The following is a 17,539-nucleotide window of genomic DNA, read 5'->3' on the forward strand; positions in this document are numbered from 1 at the left end:
GCGCTGTGGGAGCCGGACCTGTCAGTGCCATGGGTGCATCGCTGGGGCTGTGCCCGGGGCCAGGGCCTGTGCCCACACGTGGTGGTCCCCATCCCCCCGGCCTTGTGCGGGTGGGCGCCCGCTGCCCGCTGCCACCGTGGTGCCGCGGGCTGTGCTGTGTCCCAGCTCTCTGCCCAGCGGGGACCCTCCTGCCCGCGGGACCCTCCCTGCCCTCCCCTGTGCTTCGCAGACCCAGCCGCCTGTTCCTGTAGGTTGCCCCGTTTAGTTGCTCGGTTCCAGCCCCACAGTGCGTATCTAAGTTCCAGCCTCCATCCTACAGCCCGTGTGTATCCCCTTCGCCCTGCCCTGTCCCTGTCTGCCCCGCAGCCCCCAGCACGTCAAGGCCTGAGCTCAGCAGAGGAAGGACGGCACGGCACATCCCTGGCATCCTCCCGGCACGCTCTGGCATCGCTCAGCCAGGCAGTTGCCCGTGCTCCGTGTGTGGCTGGGAAGCTGTGCCATCGCTGGCCCCTTGCACCCATCACTCTTCTTGCCCCTCGCATTTCACAGAGGATGGGGGGCTCATCTGCCAGCCCCGTCCACCCTGGCCCCGTCCCGCTGCCCGTGCCGGCGTGGCTTTCGGCCCCCTCCCAGACAAGCATCGCTCCCTCCCAGGCCACAGCACCGCATTGCCCCGGGCAGGGTCTGGCCCATGGGCTCCTGTGTCGCAGTGCAAACAGCAGAGCCCATCCCTGCTGTCCCCACGGGTGACCACGGCCACTGGGGACGGAGCTGAGGGGAGGGAGAGGGGGTCCCGAGCCTCCCTGCCCGGGTGCCGGGCGCTGCTCCCCTGCTGCCCCCCAGCCTGCCACCATCAGACTTGCTGCAGCTAATAAAGCTCTTTAAACAAAGCCTCTGCGGGTCTGCGTTCTCTGCCCCTGGCATGGCGAGGGGACACGGCTTTGGCACTGCCTTGAGGAAAAAGGGGCAGAACTGGGGCTGGTGGGGGATGGGGATGAGGGTGGGCATCAGCATTGTCACCTGCAGCTGAGGGCTCAGAGCATTAAAAAGCTGCAGCTGGGGAGCTTTGCCCAGCTCGGGAGCTGCTGCCCTGAGGTGCAGGATACAGCAAGGTCCCAGGTGAGCTGAGGATGCTCCACGCTGTGGCCATGGGGTGCCGGGTCCTGAGGGGTGGCTGGGTGAGCTGCCAGGGTCCAGCCCTTTTCTGTGCAGCAAAAAACAGGCCCTGGCAGAGGAAAAGGAAGAGCCAGGGACACGCTAGGGAGGGCAGGAGGCTGCAAATCACCTCAAACGGGGAATAAACAAATCGCTATACAGCATAGTGATTTGTAAAACCCAGAGGTGAGCTTCAACAATAACAGGTTTTATTAGAAGAGATTAATTTTGCTGAGTTCATAGGAAATCTTGGGAGCAGGAGTTGAGGAGAGGACCCTGCTAGATCCATGTGCATGGATGGATGCACTGGTGCCAGGGGCTGTGTGGGGGATGGTGCCCCCAGCCCCAGATATGGCGGTCTCCCATGGTCCTGGCTGTGTTTGGGCACGGAGGAGGTGGATGGACACAGCTTTCTCAGCTCCCTGATCTCAGAGGGGGTGGCTGGAGTGGGGGCAGCCAGGGGGTCCCCACCCCAGTGTGTTGGGGGCTGCTTGGTGGAGGAGGGTTTGAGCAGGGAAGGCCCTGGGCTTGTGAAGGGGCTGAGCTTAATATGCAAGTCACTGCTGGGGAGGAACCAGCCTCATGAAAATGCTATTTTCACGCAGTCCCTCTCCCAGCCATTATCCTGCCTCAGACAAAAGCAATTTACTCAGCCTCCAATAAAGCAAGGGCGATAACGAAGCTGAGAGGAGCTGACTGTGACAGGCAGGACAGCCTCTCCTACCACCAGCACCCACCTGCTGGCTGGGGCTGAGGCTGTGGGGAGAATCTTTGGGACAGCACTGTGAATCACAGGCTCTGGCAGGGGGGCTCTGTGCAGTCAGCTGTGCCAGAGCCCTGGCTGGGTGATGTGGTTGGTGCCTGGGCACTGGGCAGTGATGGGACAGTGCTGCCCTTGAATCCCACGCCTGTCCTGCACGATGGCAAGCCTTGGCATGGGCAGGCTGGGTCCTTGGAGTCCCCACCACCGCAGAGCTGAGCAGAGCGAGGCTGGATGCAGCATCTGCACCTAATGGATGAGTTTTGTCAAGTGCTACAACAACCCAGAAAACTGCACCAGCCCCAAGGGCGCTCGGAAACCAAAGGCAGTATTTCACCTCCCTGCCTGCCCTGTCACAGCAGCTCTGAAGGCTCCTTTGTATAGAACCCAACCAGCGTTAAGCACTGAACAGATATTACAAAAAGAGTAAAGCTGACCTGCAGCCCTGTCCGACTGGGTAAAAAGCCACTGACTTGTGTTTTCCCTAGAGAAGCAACCAGGAGTAAAGCCTGAATAAAACCGGGGAGACAAGGGGAAGTAACTTCAGCTGAGGGATGTGGGCAGCAGAGGCAGTGCCCTTGGGCCCACCAGCAGAGAGACATGTTTGGATGCTCACCCAGGATTGCAACAGTGATGCACAAGCCTGCTCCATGTAACAATCCATTTATTGCTTTGGGTTTTGTACTTCTGAGCTTGCTTCCAAATTTAGTCAAGATCTGCCCTTTTGCTTCAGTTGCATAAAACTACCCCGAGTGTCAGGAGGCAGCCTGCTGCCAGGAGCTGCTCGGGTGAAGCTGAGAGATCCAGGAGCAGGTGAGGTCTGGGAGCAGCTGAGCAAAGCAGTGCCTGTGGACAATCTCTGCGGAAAGAGCCTGGGGATGTGGGAGCTGGCGATCAGGGGAGAGGCCCCTCAGCAGGGGGAGTGAGCTGACCCCAAAGACGAGTCATCCTCTGCTCGCTGGACCATGTTATACCTACTCTGACAAACCACGGCACTGCTGGGGTGCCATTGTGCTCACAGTCCCTGTCACCGCCAGCACCATCTGACCGTGGACACAGAGGCTGTGCTGGGGCATAAGCAGGTGCTTCATCTAATTCTCCTTGGGGTGGGGGTTAGAAATGGCCTGAGAGAATCGTGACCTGGGCATGGGAGAATCACTCCCAGGTATAAATCAGGGCTGGCTGATTCTCTACAGAACCTCACAGAGAGTGAGATGGAGAATAGAGCACGTTTGGCTGCCTCCAGCCAGTCTCAGCAAACTGCAGCTGTGAGGAGCAGCCCTGATGCTTCTGAGAGGACACGTTGTTCTTGCCAGTAACACAGGTGAGGAATTTATTGGAAATGCACTTTAACTTCTTCTGAGATTAGCTGGTTTTAAAAAGAACAGGTTTATAGTGCACCCCAAACAAGATTCTCTTTCAGGGAAGGGTAAAGGCCAGAAAAAGCTTTTGCTTTGAGTTGTCAGTCACTGCCCAGTGGAGAATGGGATGATCATCACAGCTGTGAGGAGGTCAGAGAGGTGTGGGGGGCGCTACAGGGACACCCTCCAAGGATCATTTCTTGAAGATGACTCACTCTTCATACTGAACAATTTGAAATAGATGTGCCATTTTCTCTGCATATGGTGCTGGCGAGGCACAAGTCAGAAGTCAGGGTCATGTACCCACCTCATCCTCAAACACCACTTCAAAAAATAAACCTTCTGCCATGGGGATGGTGTCTCAGCCAGTGCCCCAGACTGGGCAGCCCTTCTGTCGCCCCTGAACCATTTGGGTCCTCAGCGATGCTGTTTTCCCAGGTGAGCTCTACCCTGGTGGTTCCTCTTTCCCATCCCAGCTGCTGTGTAGGTCTGTCAGGGAGGAGATGCCTCCTGTGTGCTGGTCCTGGTCCCCGTGCCCTCCTGCTGCTGCAGCCTCTGGAGCAGGAGCAGCACGTTGTCCGTGAGCTCGTTCCGTGGCCGCCCCATCCCGCTGAGCTTCACCGGGCGCAGGCTGGCGTGGGGGGGGTCGTACCCCTCGGGGCAGCACACCTCGTTCAGGAGCAGCCAGGTGCTGTCAGGGTCTACGTGCATCAAGTGCAGGAAAACACTTTGGAAAACAGCAGGAAGAAAGGAAAGAAGAGTAAGAACAAGGCTTTTTGGTTGGCACCCAACAGGGTTATTAAGAGCTAAGGAAAGCTTTGATGGTGTTGGCAACCTCTGGCAGCTGCACATATTCGACTCTTTACAGAGGGCAGTGCAGTGGCCCCTGTGCCCGAGAAAGCAGCTCTGTGCCTCACAGCCACTGGCACGTGGGAGAAAAATATTTATGATACTGCACAGTTGCTTATGGACATCAAACAAGCAGCTGGTGCAGAACTGACCCAGGCTTGGTGCTGGCACTGTGAGCTGTTGCTGGCGTAAGCCTAAATCTGCCTGTCGTTCATGCTGGGGAGGTGACTGTGGGTGACTGCATGTGCTACGCATATCTGGGATCTTTTGGACAACAGCTCCTGTGGAGATCTTGGGAGAAGTTGCTCACTGCCCTCTCTGGTTTTTGGGGAGTGAGTCAGTTAACTCATCTGGGCTTCTCTGCCTTTCCAGAGGTGGCAAACCCAAGGATATTTGGGGACAGCTGCCCAGGCTGGGCCCCAAAGGAAGCTCAACACTGTATTTGAGGGCTTTTTGCTCAAGTGAGGTCTCCCACCTTCCCAAGTCCTTATTAGCTGCCTCCAAATTTTTGTCCTTCTGCACAGTACCTTTCACAAAGCAGGATTTTAAACCAAAACCAAACACAACCTTCATTAACAACAGAATGAAGGAAAAGAGGAATCACAACTTCCTCTGCAGATTTACTGCTGTGTTGATGGTTTTCACTTTGCATTTCCATACCTCAGTAAGATGGGATTTGCCTTTCCAGCCTGCCCTTCACACAGGGGCCCAGCTGTGAGCTGCTGGGACACAGCTGCTGCTGGAGAGCAGGAAGCTCAAGGAGTGAAAGAGCAAATGCTGATTTGTTTGACCTACACTTACCCACCCCCTCCTGCCAGTTCTCCCTGCAGCAACATTTGGGCTCGGCTAGGTTTTTGTCAGGGTTTAATGCACAGAAGGTGTTTGGGGCGTAACTGGTATTAAATTCTCTGGCTGTGCCATGAACAAAATTAGACTGGAATTTGCAAGGCCTCTTCCTGAATAGTGCTGAGTGCTCTGTGAGCACCAAAGGCACTCAGCACTCACCACACCTATGGTACAGTTTTCCAAGATCCCAGTAAAGCCCGGCCATGCATCTTCAGGTCTTTAGTTTTCACTGAAATCATGGAGCTGTGAGAACAACTGCCAGGTGAGGTAATGGGAAATCAGGTAGGTCCGTCTCTGTTCCCCCAAGAAGCACAGGACTGAACTCCCTTTCTAAAAGCAAAGATCACCTGCTACAAAAGCTATGCAAAATCCAGATCTGATTGCTGTCCAAATTTCTCATGGAAGAACTTTCATCCCTAAAGTGAGGCTGCTTCCTACGCAAAGCAGGGAGAAATCCCTTTGAGAATCTCTCCTCTGAAAAGGAATGCAGTGCCAAGAGTAATGTGAAAGAGCACAGAAATGAGATGAAGGTAGGAGAGAGCTCCCTCTCCTCTTCACAATAACCCTGTGGATGTGACTCGTTACTCTGTGCACAGCCAAATCTGTTGCTTTTGCCTCTCTGCCATTAACACCTTGCCTGTCCCTCAGTGCAGGTCTCTGAACAGAAGAGGGGAGATGTCACCACTGAAGCTGTTGGCAGTGTCCTCTGCCAAAGGTGCTGGTGGTGCCTATCTGCCTGCTCCAGAGGAACCAGTGGGAATGTGCTCTACAGTGATAGCTGGGCTTGGCAACAGCTGCCTCAGCAACATGACTTTTTTCTGTGGATTGCCCAGATGCAGGTGAGCTCACAGGACTCCTCATTCCCCTGGCTTTGTTCCTGCAGCTCTGCTGACTGGAAGGGGAGGATGGCCAACTCGGTGCCAGCCCAAGCAAGGGGCTGGCAGGGGCAGGGTATGGAGCTCTCACCGCTGCCATCCTGGGTCCAGCTCTCCAGACACTGCCCTGCCCGTGCCCTCAGCGTGGCTGTGGCAGCAGGAGCACACGGCTCTGTCTGCCAGAAAACAGCAGCTCCCAGTGGTTCCACCCAGTTTTCAGTGTGCTGCTATTGGTGGGCAGCTGCAGAGATAATCCTTGCTCCTTATGGCTGGCATAGGAGCAGGCAAGGACAATGAATTGCTGTGAAGTGAATGTTGGAATGGGGAATATTGTGCAGCAGGCTGCTGATCCCCAGGACACACACAGCTGTAGCTCTTACACTCACAGCATAGACACTTTGCTCTCCAACCTCTTCCCAGTCAGTTGCTCCAGAGAAAGCGACCCTCAGAGATAATCCAGACCCTGGAGAACTCACTGCCTCTGGTGCCCATAATGGCTCGGGACTGTGATTATCCCTGGTAGCCTGGAGTGCTCTGCAGCTTAAAGAACAACTTGACTTTTACATTTTCAAACTAACTCTGGGGTAGTTTCCAAGCAACCTGTTTCCATAGCAAAGAATCCTGGGGTTAATCTAAGTTTGTTTTCTGTTGTTGCCTTTTTCTTTTTTTTTTTTTTCCTTAAATATCACTTTATTGAATTTTGCCTTGAGCAGGTGGCTGTTCTGGTGTAGTTCAATCCAGCCTGGGAGTGACAGCTGACAATGAGTATCCAACAAAGAACACAAGCAAACCAAAAGAGGTAAGCTGCATAATCAAGCTTTGTATCAAAAAAGGTCCCAGAATAGCTCATATGGGTCCCAAGTGTGCTAAACCTGTTCTACTAGCACAGAGCAGTTTGGCTATTCTGTTGCCTTGTCTTTTCCCAAACTCCAAGCAAAGCCATGGCACAGACTGGCAGAAGGAAAAGGCTTCCTGGCTTTCCATCCCTGCTGAATGTTTAACTGGATACAGCTCACCACAGGCTTTGGTAAGAACTGAGGAAATTATTTTGGCATCTTAGGGGGAAGAAAAATCATTCCTATCCAGACTGTTGACTGAAAGGTCATGGGCTGCAAAAATTTAGTAGGAATTAAGTGTAAATTTCAAAACAGTCACTTGAAACTGAAAGACAGGAAAATGACTTGTCAGTTTTGACAGGGGCCAGTGACAATTTCCTAATCTCTTTTCCTTCAAGGTTTCATTCCCTGAAGTGAAAAGCTTGTCACGGATGATGCAACTTCACAAATTGACGAGAAGCTCAGATTTACATATTGTGACTTTCAGTTTCCACCATCTCCCCCCACCTTGTTCCCAGTGCTGGGGCCCCACATACCCCCCTTGCTCAAGGCTTTCTGGGCACTTCCCCACCCTTGCGCTGGCTCATCTTCTTCAATGAAGGCAAAGACTTTTCTAGTGCTCTTTGGCATTCCCAAACTCTTCTTCAGCAAGTTTGGTCCCTTTGGTGATTTTGCATTTGGTTTTTTGTTTGTTTAGTTTTTTAAAAAGCTTTGGATAATACTCTCCTGGAATACTCCCAGCTGTCATCTTCTAGTAAAGCCTATTGTTATTGTCCCATTTTCTCTTCCTCAGATATGCTGGAGTTCTTTTTTTCCCAGCATCTATTTTTGACTGTTGAGTATTCCAGGAAGCTGCAGTTACAAAAATCACTTACTCCCACTGCTTCATCTAATAAAGCTACAGGGTCCCATAAATGGGATTAAGCAGACTCCTTGGGGCACGATAACATCCCTGGATGATAGCCAAACTCCCTTTTTCCTTTTTTTGTGTGGCTCAAGCATTTTGGCCAAAAATTCCTTCTCACCTCTGTGCATGCCTACAGAATCCTCATATAGTCAGTGTATGATTTTTGGAGCTACAACTGACTTTGCAAGTGCTGACCTTGTTCTTGACAGGTCACAACCCATCAGTTGAATAAGAATCCTGAGAGCTGAGCAAAGGCCAGTTAGTATAAATCACTATGGCAAGCTGGTTCCAAGCATTCTTTTACCTCATATGATTTCTGCAGTGATAAAGCTGAGTTATGTGACGTACGCTGGCGCTCAGGCTGGGGCTAAGATTAGTTCTGGTCTATCTGTTTTTAGAAGCATTTAAAATGCAGAATTTCTCATGTATCAGGCTGATAACGTTGCCCTTGCTTAGATGGAAAGGGCCTAAATGTGTGACAACCTGTGTCAGTCTGCAGGATTACTTTCAGGCACATGGAGAGCAAGAAGAGCCAGAACTCACAGGGATGTGGTGGTTCAGCAGCTGGAGAATAGAAATGGGAAGTGTGGCTGAGAAGTGATTCCTATCCTGGTACAGGAGCTGATTGCTATGGTGCAAACTGATTTTGACTTTTCCAGACTGAAACCTCGTATCAGGACACTACAGTTAAAAGTGAGTGTGATATGATTTACTCTGATCCATCCAATCCAGGCATTGCACAGGACTAAATTAAAAAAAATTAAACCCAAAAGAAACCTCCAAATGCTGCTCTGTGTGGTGACAGGCCAGGCCACACGTCAGTGCATACATGTGTCTGGTCAATGGAGTTAAACAGGAGACCGCAAGGGCTTCTATGAGCAGCTTGGTTCACTGACATATGTGATGTATGGTGGATCAAAAGCACTGGGGGGAGGAGCAAAACATATGGCATTTTTCCCTCAAAATATAATAAAAACAACATACAGGAGGAAAATGTTACTTGCCCTGAACTTTGCTGCCCTTGTGCTCCAACAAGTGAGCTCACTTCACCATGCAGCTTCCAACAGGGGCACATTTCATATTCCCTCCATCCCTGCTGTTGGGGGGAAATTGCACAGCTTCTCAAGCTGCTTGGTTAATGATTTAAAAGCTTCAGATTCCAAATATCTGGATAAATCCTGGTGTTCTGCTTTTCATCCAGCACTGCTTGCACAGACTGAGGCATTATTGCATTAAAAGGGGTGCACGCCCACAGCACAGAGCCCCTCTGCAGAACAAATGCTGCCGGAGCCTGCTGTGCTGCCGTAAAAGCCTCCAAGGTAAAAATAAACCTGCTCCCACCCGCGCAGGGATACAAACAAAGGAATGCTCCAGCTCCGGAGAGCGCTGGCTCTGAACTGCTGCCCAGCCACACAAAGCCCTTCACACCCTGCACCCCCGGGAGCCTGTGCTTTGTGAAAGGGAATGGATGGGCTGCACTTCCTTTTGCTTCCCTTTCCAGCAGCCTGCCCTGGAAATCCGAAGCTGCAGAGCCTGCAGAACCTGCTGGTTTCCCCTCCCCTTGGGGGAGGGCAGGGCTGGCCACACAAGAAGGGGGGCTGGCTTTCACCCCCATCCTTCGGCAGAGGGGCTTTTTGATTTATGTCCTATGTTCTGTACCTGGACTCTTTTTGTATCCTGAAAGCTCTGGCCTTGGTTCCAGGTGACAACATATGACAATAGTGATTTCTTATCCTGACAGCAGAACATGCTGAGCAGGATTTTGTACACCAAGCAGCAAAGTATGTCTGTCAACACTTCCTAGAGCTGGAGTGTGTTCACCTAAACTGGTTTTGCTCTTTTAGACTCTCCCAGCCTTCACAGAGCACCACTGGTGCCAAGACTGACAGCTTCCCAAACAAACTCTGGTCCACCTGGCAGAGCCTGGGCTGGAGCCCAGGGAAAATGGAAGGTAACAGAAGTAAATCCCCCAGCCTGCAGAAGGTATTAAGTGATAAAATACAAGGAAATGCCTGGCACCTCCTCTTCCATAACTGTATTCCCTCCACAGTTTGATGCCACCAGTGGGCCAAGAGCCTCAAGTATTTGGTTAGGAAAAAGCAAGTAGCACATCTTTCCTTCTGTCCCCAAATGCACTGCAAGGTCACCTGTAATGTCTGTGCAAGCTGACAACTGACCTCTCTAACTCATTTTGGGGAGTAAATGATACTTCACCACAGAAAACTTCCATGAGAGATCCTGTTGTACAGGACTTGAATGTGATGGAGGCTGGAACAGGAAGGGTGTAAAAGGAATGGGATCACCATGTTCCCTCTGTCCCCTATTATTTGTACACCCAACACACCTGCATTTAAGAGACATTACCTCTGGGCAGCTTCTTGCAGTTTCACAGGTTGCTTGGCGCTGAGGTAAATCAGGCAGGCATCTGCCACTTTATTCAGGTCACTCTCACCTGCAGAAATGGAACAGGAAAGAAGGGTAGGAGGTGACCTCCTCAGCAGCTGCTGCCTAATGGAATCAGCTCCAAATTGGCAGCAGAGGCTTCTGAGCCTTTGAGCTATCTGACCTGGAGCTCTTCTGACCCTGCCTTTTAAGCATCTTGCTGCAAAGCCAGGAAAGCAATCAAGGGCACTGAGAGGAAAAGAGCAACCAGCCAGCAAACCTTCTCCCTCATCAAAGTCCGCTCCAAAAATTTTACTTGGGGAGAATTTCAGAGGGTTTCATTCAATAGAAGAGTGTGATGTGCTAGACTTAAAGGGTCACCCAGAGAGAAGCCCACAATGGAACCAGTCAAGCTATCCAGAAGTCTTATCTGGGCTCCAGTTTGTCCGGTAAGAACAAAGCATAGCCCAACAGCCCTAGAGCAATGCAGGCACTCCATTCCATACCCTCTTCTCATGCACAAGCAGGATGAGCAGTCAGATTTTGCATGTGCTGGGAACCTTCGCTCCCTTTTGCCCCCCAGGGAGTAAAGAGTGCCCAGCACCTCTTTACAGAGCTCCCAAAGAGGACAGATTCAGGCTGGAGAAGATCAGGAAATCAATTCCATGGGCAGCAGGAGAAGAGCAAGTCGAGATGAGAGAATAAAGTCTGGCAGAGATCCACACAACCTGTGCTTCCCCTGGTACTCACCCATGTCCAGCCTCTCACAGAGAGAGCCCAGGCCCTGCAGCACAGCCAGCTGCAACTTGAAGGCCAGTGTGTGGCTGTACACAGGCCCAGCTTTGGCACTCACTGGGGCCTGGCTGAGGAGGGAACTGGTCAGCTTGGGCAGGACATCTTTGGAGAACCTCTGCCTCAGGAAATCCCCACATGTTTGAGCCAGGGTACACAGCACCTAAGAGAGACATCGGTTACAGGGGACAATGCACACACCAGCCTGGGAGGAGTTCAGTGATCCACACCATGCTGGGGGATTCAGACATTCCCTCTCCCTGGAGAATTCTTTTTGCAGGTGAAAGCATTGTAACCACACCTTCCCCAGCTTCCCCATAATGAGCAGAAGGTTAATGTTTGAGAGGCTGAGTGAGCTGCACCCTGCTCTGCAGTGTCACCTAGCTGACCTCCTGGGTTGCCCTTCCCTCATTAGCACAGTAAAGGTAAAAGCAGCTGTGCAGTCTTACTCAGAATTAGTGGAAGTGTCTCTGATGGAAAATGCCATTAAATATCATTATATCCTTAAATCTCTTTTCTGGTGCAGACAGCTCATCTTTCCAGGCACATCAGCAAGCAGAAAGGCCAACTGGTCACAGAAAAGGGTGCCCAGCGCTACCAGTGTGTGCCCAGGATCAAACTGAAACAGGGTAGAGAATGGTCCTACATTCATGTAAAAACAAAAGGGGGGGGGGGGGTCCACATGGCCAGAACACTAATCTCTCTTTTGGAACTTCACTGAGCTCATGGTCTCAGTGTGCAGGACTGAAATGCTGGTTATGTTGCTTTACACTGATATGACACTTCTTGTCCTGGAATTTAGGCAGGAAGACACTTTGGGGGGAATTCATACAGCAAAACCCAAGCTGGGTGCAAATTGTAGTGATGACTTGAACTTTTCAAGAGTTAATTAGGTTTTGTATAGCAATCTCTACCTCCTTTTAGGGTGGGCACATAATAGGTATGGCTATTCTGGGATTCTAGTGCATGGCTTCTGGAATTTGGGGAATTAAAACTCTCTTTATTCACACTGAAAGATTCTAAAATGAATCTCACTCTGCCCAGCAGATGAATTCCTCTGCAATGCTGGAGCTGGCAACCTCTGGAAAGATGCTTTACTGGCCAGCCCATGAGTCAGGAGCAGAAAGGAGCCAGCTGACAAGGTCAGGAGCTCTTTAATAATGTCATTATAGGGCCAAGTCCTTGTTTAACTTCTCCCCTCCCTTGCCAATGCCTCAATTGTGAAATGTTCCCCTATCTTTAATCGGAGACTTCCAAAGAGGATGCTGGGACTGTGGCTCCAGCAAGGCCAAGCTGCACTGTATGGTGCCCCTAACATCTGTTCAGGCTGTAGAACTGTTTTTCTCATCCCTGCAATAACAACCAACATTGCTGCCTCCCCCAGGAACAGCATCAAGGGTCTACCTGTGGACAAGGTGCAGCAGGAGTGGTACAAACCCACTGCAGGGCGGTGACCCCATGCTCCAAACCACATTTAAACATCGCTGCAGGAGCTTGGTGCTCTCTCCTGGGCTGCAGCACTGCCTCAGCCCCTTCCTGCCCAAGTCCCAGATGGAAATGCTGCTGGCAGTCATGGCCATACCTTGAAGGCTCTGAGCACTGCCAGAGGGTCATCACTAATCAGCCGGGTGACGAGAGCTGGCCAGACACGGTGAGCCATGGGAAGCAGATGGTTTCCATGAGGATGCAGCACAGTTACACAGAACTCCAGCACATCCAGGACCTGGGCAGGAGGGGAGGGAACAGGCTCTGAGTGCTGCAGTGCCAGGCATTCAGGTGGATCCCAGCATCACGTCAGGAAGCCAGGAGGAGGGGATGGATAACAAAGGGCGCGGTTTTACCGCAACAGGAACGGGGACAAGTGAACAGTGCTTAGAGATCAGGCCTGTTTGGAAAGGGACAAGCACCGCAGTGACACAGCCTGTGCTGGGTACAGAGCTGGGCTGGGAACAAGGCAGGATTCCTGCCCTGATCCCACAGGCTGAGCTGCACACTCGGACCCCACTGCGGCTGTGGCAGCAAGATCACCTGGCAGAGCTGGGGCCGCTGGGATGAGAATCTGGGTTATGCCTCATTTTTCTGTCTCACTTTGCACTTTAAAAGGAGGCCACCTTCAAAGGGTTTTCATAATTAGAAAAAAGCCAGGCTTTTAGCCCTGCTTATCACCACCCCAGCAACTTCAAAAACATTCATCAGCCTGTGCACTGCAGCCTGAGGAAGGGGGATGGGAGGCACAGATGGGAGAAAGATGCTTCTGTTTCCTCCACCAAAGGACAAGGCACAAGACTTAACTGTCATAAGCATCAAGGGAAAGTGCCCAATACAAAGTCACCCTTAAGATTCTGTTCCATCTGGCTGCCATTCCTAATCCAGAGTGCTCCCGAAAAACTACCTCCCTTTCTCTTGCCAGGCTTGGAGGCTCTGTCCTGCTCGAGCATATGGCAGCACAAACCTGGGGATGGCAGGGAGCCCAACGTGCATGGCACACACGCTGACGAGCTACCAACCCATTCATGGGCACCATCTGTCCCCTCAGAGCCGGCGATTACCGACCTTCAGCCGCACTCGGAGGCTCCCGTCAGACAGCAAGTGGATGCACCTCTCCATCACATCCCTGGCCAGCTGAGCATGGCTTGGCATTGGAGCTTCTCCTTGTGTGTCAGAGCTGGGCTCTGGCTTAGCAAGGAGAACCTCATCTGGAAGACAAAACCATTACTGAAGTAATGAAAATGATGTGGGAGCTCTGGGAGATCACAATATCCACCCACAACCACTCTGCAAATTCCCGAGTAAGGCCTTTAGCATTTTTTAATGTGCTTAGATATAGTTAAGCCTATGAGTTCTGTGGGCTAGTGTCAGGTTCAGTTAAGAGTGTGGGGCTACAGAATGTTCACTTTCTTTAGTGGACAATGCAGCTGGTCTGACATTTGCAGTCTCTTCTCACCATGGACTTATTTCCCATTGATTTTTATTAAAAATGAAAAGCCTACGTATTTAAAGATGAAGTATTTAAAGGTCAGGATTGCAGCACAGCCCAGTAAAGACTAAAAGGTTCCCTATATGAATGTCTGCAGTGCCTGCCAAGGCCAAGTGATAAGGGGAGCAGTGGCATCACTGGCCAGGAGTAAATAGTACATAGATTCCTAAGGGAGCACGAGGAAAATGCAAAGGATCCTGGAAAGAGGAAACTTCAGGTCCTGAACCCAAATGAACTGTTATGAGGTAAGGAAAAACATGCTGTGCTTGTGTCTTAGAGCTAGAGAAGTCTTGATCTGCAAACATTTGGCTCCCCCACTCAAACAGAACAAGGTGAGAACACCCAACAGCACTTTACATGAACCAAGGTCAGCCCAAAGACCTGAGACTGTCAGCCTGGCCCCAAGGCCCCCATGAGACAAAAGGACACCTCAGAGGTCACAGTCTCTCTTCAAGCTGACCATGCTCCTCTCCAGCCACACACAGCACTGACCTGTCTCCTCCTCCAGGTCAGGAAGATCACCCTCTGCGATCTGCTTCTGGCTGACATAGTCAAGGAAGAATTGTTCCACTTCTTGCCTTGTCATTGTCACCTCCTGCTGCCCCTGGGACCGAGCCCTGCTCTGCCCCTTCTTAGTCTGCCTTTGCTGGTGTTCCTCAGCGCTGGGCATTCCAAACCACTGCACTGCAAAAGAGGAACTGACATGTCACTGAGCAACCATGATCCCCTCCTGCAAGTCAGCAAAGTGCCATGGATTCCATGAGAGATGAGATGGCTCACACAACTCATGGGATTGCACCTGATCCAGGCACCTGCTGTCACATCCCAGTCACCTCCCTGATGGTATGGGAATGTTAAAAAGGAATACATGCCATGTGCTCCTACAGAATGTTCATGGGAGGAGTGAATCCATCCTTTCTCAGCCACTAAAGGCCATGTTCCTGTGAAAGGCAGCAGGCCAGACAAACTGAAGAGGGAAAATTACTGGTGATCTTTGCTCGAGCACTGCCCCAGCAAGCAAAGCACAGAGGCCATCCCACTGCAGCACCTTGGCTACCTGGAACCTCCCATGGCAAGTGGAAAGGTCCAAGACAACCACCCTTAGTGACAGCAAGGCTGAATTACACAAAGTAAACATTGTTTTGGTACCTAGAGCTGTCATGACTGAGTGGAGGACTCTGAGGAAGGTGGAAGCCTGGCTATTGTAAGACTGATCTAGCGCAGACAGGACATCTTGGATTACATCTTCTACCAGCGGCAGCAAGCTGGCATCCGAATGCCTCAGCATCGTGTCCAGGACCTGGGAAGCACGTGGCTGATGTGCCAGCTGGCGCAAATTCAGGGAAATCCCATTCACCAGATAGTCAGAATTCTCATTAATCAAACACTGCACCGAGTCATAACCGCAGGCCTCACATATGTCTGCCAGTGTCCCCAGTGCTGTCTCACTGATGAGCAGAGTCCTGTCACCAGCCTTTTCCAGCACAGGGTAGAGAGCTGACAGCAGCAGCAGCCGGAACTCCTTCCCAAGAACGGCAGCAAAGCAGCCGACACCCTCCAGCTGGATGCAGATCTGCCAGATGTTGCTGTTCATGGTGCGGGTTGTGACTGGGGGCTCCGGGGACAGAAGGAGAACGCTGCTGGATGCCCCTCCCGCACGGACAGTGAGTCCTGAGTGCTGCACTGACTGCTCAGGGCTGCTCTCCTCTGTGTCAGTGCTAGTGACCAAATACCAGTTCGCCTGGTCCATGTATTCATCCAGAATGGATGTTATGGACCCTTTGAGATCATCCACTTTCAGCAGAACTTCTCTCTCCTGCAGGACAATCACTCCCACTCCAGCAGCTCCCGTGACCAGCTCGTTGAGGATCATGGCTGCCTGCTTTCGGTACAGGCCAGACTCATTGTACAGCCCCATGAAGTGATCCACAAGCAGGTAGAGGTTCCCATAGTAGCCAAGAACACGACACACTTGCTGAAGGAGCTGGAAAACCTTCTCCTCTGTGAAGAAGCGGAAGTATTTCTTCTGGCACCTGCCCTTCTGCACACCCTGCTGCAAGGGGCCTGGTGGCCCAGAGCGCCGGGCCTCCACTATCTTCACATCCGTCACGTCCAGCTCCAGAACCTGCACCAGTGCCTTGGACAGGCGGTGCAGGTGGGACACAGAGTTGAGGACAATGTTAATCTTGGGGCCCAGCAGCTTCAGGTAGCCGAGCAATAAGCTCAGCGTGGAAACCTTGCCCATGTCATCCTGAGAGTTCATCAGGCGGGGAAGAGCCGTGGCAAGGGAATGGAGGTTCTCAGAGAGGACATCAGCAAGAGCCCTGTTCTGTGCCACAATCCTCTGCTCTGCAATCCCTTGCAGAACTTTGTTACACCTGCTCTGGACTTCACTGTTTTCATCATTAACCAGCCCAACCAAGGCCTTTAAGAGGTGACTGAACGAGTCCACCAGTGACTGACTGCAGTTCCTCAGTAAGTGGTGAACCAGCTCTACCAGCTCCAGTCTCACCTTCCAGTGGGGGTGAACTGAAGAAGATTCAACCACTTTATGCAAGAGAAGAGAGAGTTTTTCAGCAGTACTTTTAGTCCAGTCAGGTCCTCTGTGGATCATTAGCTCTGATATTCTGCTGTGTTCCACTGGCAGCTTTACCTTACTCTTTGGGATTCTGGCTAGCTGTTTGTCAGCCATGACCAAGCCAACAATCAGATAAAGGAGTCTAATGGCAGAAACGGTGGTTTTGTGACCTTGTTTGATGTCTCCAGCAATAACTCGAGACAGTGTAATAGAAATTCCGGGCAGAAAAGAAGCAAACAAATCCCCACATTGCTGTGCCTCATCTTCATCCAGGTCTCGGTGCTCCTGGCAGTCACACTGCAGAACCAGGACCTGCAAGCACTCCAAAGCAGAGATCTTGATTTGCTTTGCTTTTTCTTGCTCTGCAAGTGTCAGAAGCAAAGACACAGCAAATCCTAAGAGTGGAAGGGTGGAAGGTTGGTACAGAGACAAGATAACATCCCCATAAGCCGAATGCATCAGGGTGTGGAGTGCCTGGATCACAGCCAGCTTCAGCTCCTCGGACAGCGGGGCGGCTTTGCCCGAGCTGGGAGGGGGAGCGAGGCAGGTACAGAGCTCAGAGAAGAGCTCCTGCAGCAGCTCCTGCTTCTTCACGCACGTCGCCGCAAGCACGGAGGAGATGCACTGCACCAGGCTCTGCACCAGCCGCTCCTGCTTGGACCCCGGCACCCGCAGGGCGAAGCGCAGCGGGAACAGCACGTACTCCTGCAGCTCCTGCAGGGCCGCGCCGCTCACGCCGGCCAGGTGCGCCTGCAGCTGCCGCACGTTCTCCACCGTCTGCACCCGGGTCAGCTGCACGCAGACGGGGCGCAGCGCCCCGAACGCCGCCTGCGGGGTGTCGAACACGGCCATGCCGGGGGAACCGGGAGCCGCGCGGTCCTGCCCGGGGTCGGGGCTGCGCTGCGGCCAGGCCGGGCAGCCCTGAGGGTGCCGGAAGTGACGCCGCGAAACCAGCACCACAAAGTTCCCGCGGAGCGGGGCGGGCACTGTGAGAAAAGTCTCGAGTGCCCTCAATGCGCAAGCGTCGGAGGCGTAACACGGAGGTAATGGGGCTGTCAGCGCCACAAAGCTCCCGCGGGCGCGAGCGGGCGCTGTGAGAAAAGTCGCGAGTGCTCGCAGTGCGCAGGCGCCGGTGATGGTCGCGCATGCGCTTTTCCCGCCTGCCGTGAGCCCTGGCTCCCTCCGGCGCTCCGTACGATGCCGCCCCTCGCCCCGCGGCGG

The 17,539-nt window shown here is 52.4% G+C and overlaps 1 protein-coding gene across 1 annotated transcript; it reads right to left on the reverse strand.

The window, feature by feature from the left end:
* Nucleotides 1–2,723: 2,723 nt before the first annotated feature.
* Nucleotides 2,724–17,170, reverse strand: TTI1 (TELO2 interacting protein 1; the record flags this gene model as incomplete). The annotated part of the gene is made up of 7 exons (XM_082293028.1): nt 2,724–4,003; nt 9,954–10,041; nt 10,722–10,926; nt 12,346–12,486; nt 13,317–13,459; nt 14,233–14,424; nt 14,890–17,170. The coding sequence occupies 7 exons, from the start codon at nt 17,168–17,170 to the stop codon at nt 3,769–3,771; spliced, it is 3,285 nt and encodes a 1,094-aa protein (XP_082149154.1). The 3' UTR covers nt 2,724–3,768.
* Between the last annotated feature and the right edge of the window lie 369 nt (nt 17,171–17,539).

The sequence above is a fragment of the Coloeus monedula genome, assembly GCF_965178545.1.
Source record: "Coloeus monedula genome assembly, chromosome: 17".
Classification (NCBI taxonomy): Eukaryota; Metazoa; Chordata; class Aves; order Passeriformes; family Corvidae; genus Coloeus; species Coloeus monedula.